The sequence below is a fragment of the Haliaeetus leucocephalus genome, unplaced genomic scaffold (assembly GCF_000737465.1).
Source record: "Haliaeetus leucocephalus isolate CR32 unplaced genomic scaffold, Haliaeetus_leucocephalus-4.0 Scaffold845, whole genome shotgun sequence".
Classification (NCBI taxonomy): Eukaryota; Metazoa; Chordata; class Aves; order Accipitriformes; family Accipitridae; genus Haliaeetus; species Haliaeetus leucocephalus.
The window spans coordinates 1-1,117 of record NW_010973281.1 but is presented as its reverse complement, the minus strand read 5'-3'; the positions used below and the strand labels follow the sequence as shown (position 1 = coordinate 1,117).

Here is a 1,117-nt window from a genome sequence, read left to right as displayed (position 1 = left end):
GCCACCGAGGGCTTTCCCCAGGGAGGGGTGGCTGGGGCCACTCACCAAGACGGCCGGGCCAGGCCCGCCCTCGCCGGGGCGGCACTCGACTCGGGAATGTACCTGAGTCGTCCTCGGGCACGTCGCTACGGCCGGAGGATTGCTGCGTGTCGCCTCTGTGCTCGGAGGCCGCCTGCATGGGGAGAGCAAGCGCACGGGTGAGGGAGGGAGGAGGTGGCACTGGGATGACACGGAGAGCACCAGCCATCTCCCCGCGGCACACAGCCCGGGCGCTGCGCCTGCCTCCCGTGCCTTGGGATGCCCGGTGCCGGCCACGCGCGCCTGGCTCACCTGGTGCTGAGGGTCCCGCGCCAAGGGAGAAGAAGCCGCTGCCTCTCCTTCCTCATCCACTGCTGGGGCAAGGTGGGGCGCGCCAGCATCTGCCAGAGGGTTTGGCGGCGATGAAGAAGCCACTTCGTCCTGCTGCGCTGCCTGGGAGACAACAGTGCTGCTGGCCTCTTCTTGCTGCTCTCCAGACATGGGAGAAGCCGTGTCTTCTCCATCCGCGCACGCTGCTGGCACAAGTGGGGCTGTGATGGCCTCTGCCCGAGGCTCTCGAGCCAAGGGCGACTCGAAGTCCTGAGGTCCTGCGGGTGTTCTCGGTGCCATCACCACATCCATGCTGTGTGCCCGGTCCCGCTGTTCTGCCGGCTGCTGGCTGGGTATCTTCAGTGCAGCCAGAGACTTCATCAGGACCTCCCTCACAATGCGGTCGGCAATGTCCTGCAGATCCGCGGTGAAGGCCATGGAGCTGTGCGGGGCAGGTGCCTGGCTCTCTGCCTCTGCGGCTGTGTCCTGCTCGCCAAAGACAGGAGAAGCTGGTGACTTCTTCGCTTCGTCCTGCACTGCGGGAGCAAGGAGTGCGTGGTGCCCCTCTTCCTCAGGAGCAGCGTCCAGAGCAGAACCTGCTGGCTCAGCATCTGTGAGCCCCGCCGGAGCAGGAGAGGCACTCTGCAGCTCGCCAGCCGCCTCTGCTGCCGCCTCTGTGCCCTCGCTGCTGGGCCCTGCGTGGGGACCAGCGTGGGGGTCCTGGAAGAGCTCCAGGACCAAGGGGTTGACCCAGATGGTGTTGGTGGTG

At 67.0% G+C, this 1,117-nt stretch overlaps 1 protein-coding gene across 1 annotated transcript; it reads right to left on the bottom strand.

Moving 5' to 3' along the window:
• Positions 1-45: 45 nt before the first annotated feature.
• LOC104840968 (predicted GPI-anchored protein 58) lies at positions 46-1,043 on the bottom strand (the record flags this gene model as incomplete). The annotated part of the gene is made up of 2 exons (XM_010582285.1): positions 46-172; positions 331-1,043. Coding segments are annotated over 2 exons (840 nt in total), but the record flags the coding sequence as incomplete, so codon positions are not given.
• Between the last annotated feature and the right edge of the window lie 74 nt (positions 1,044-1,117).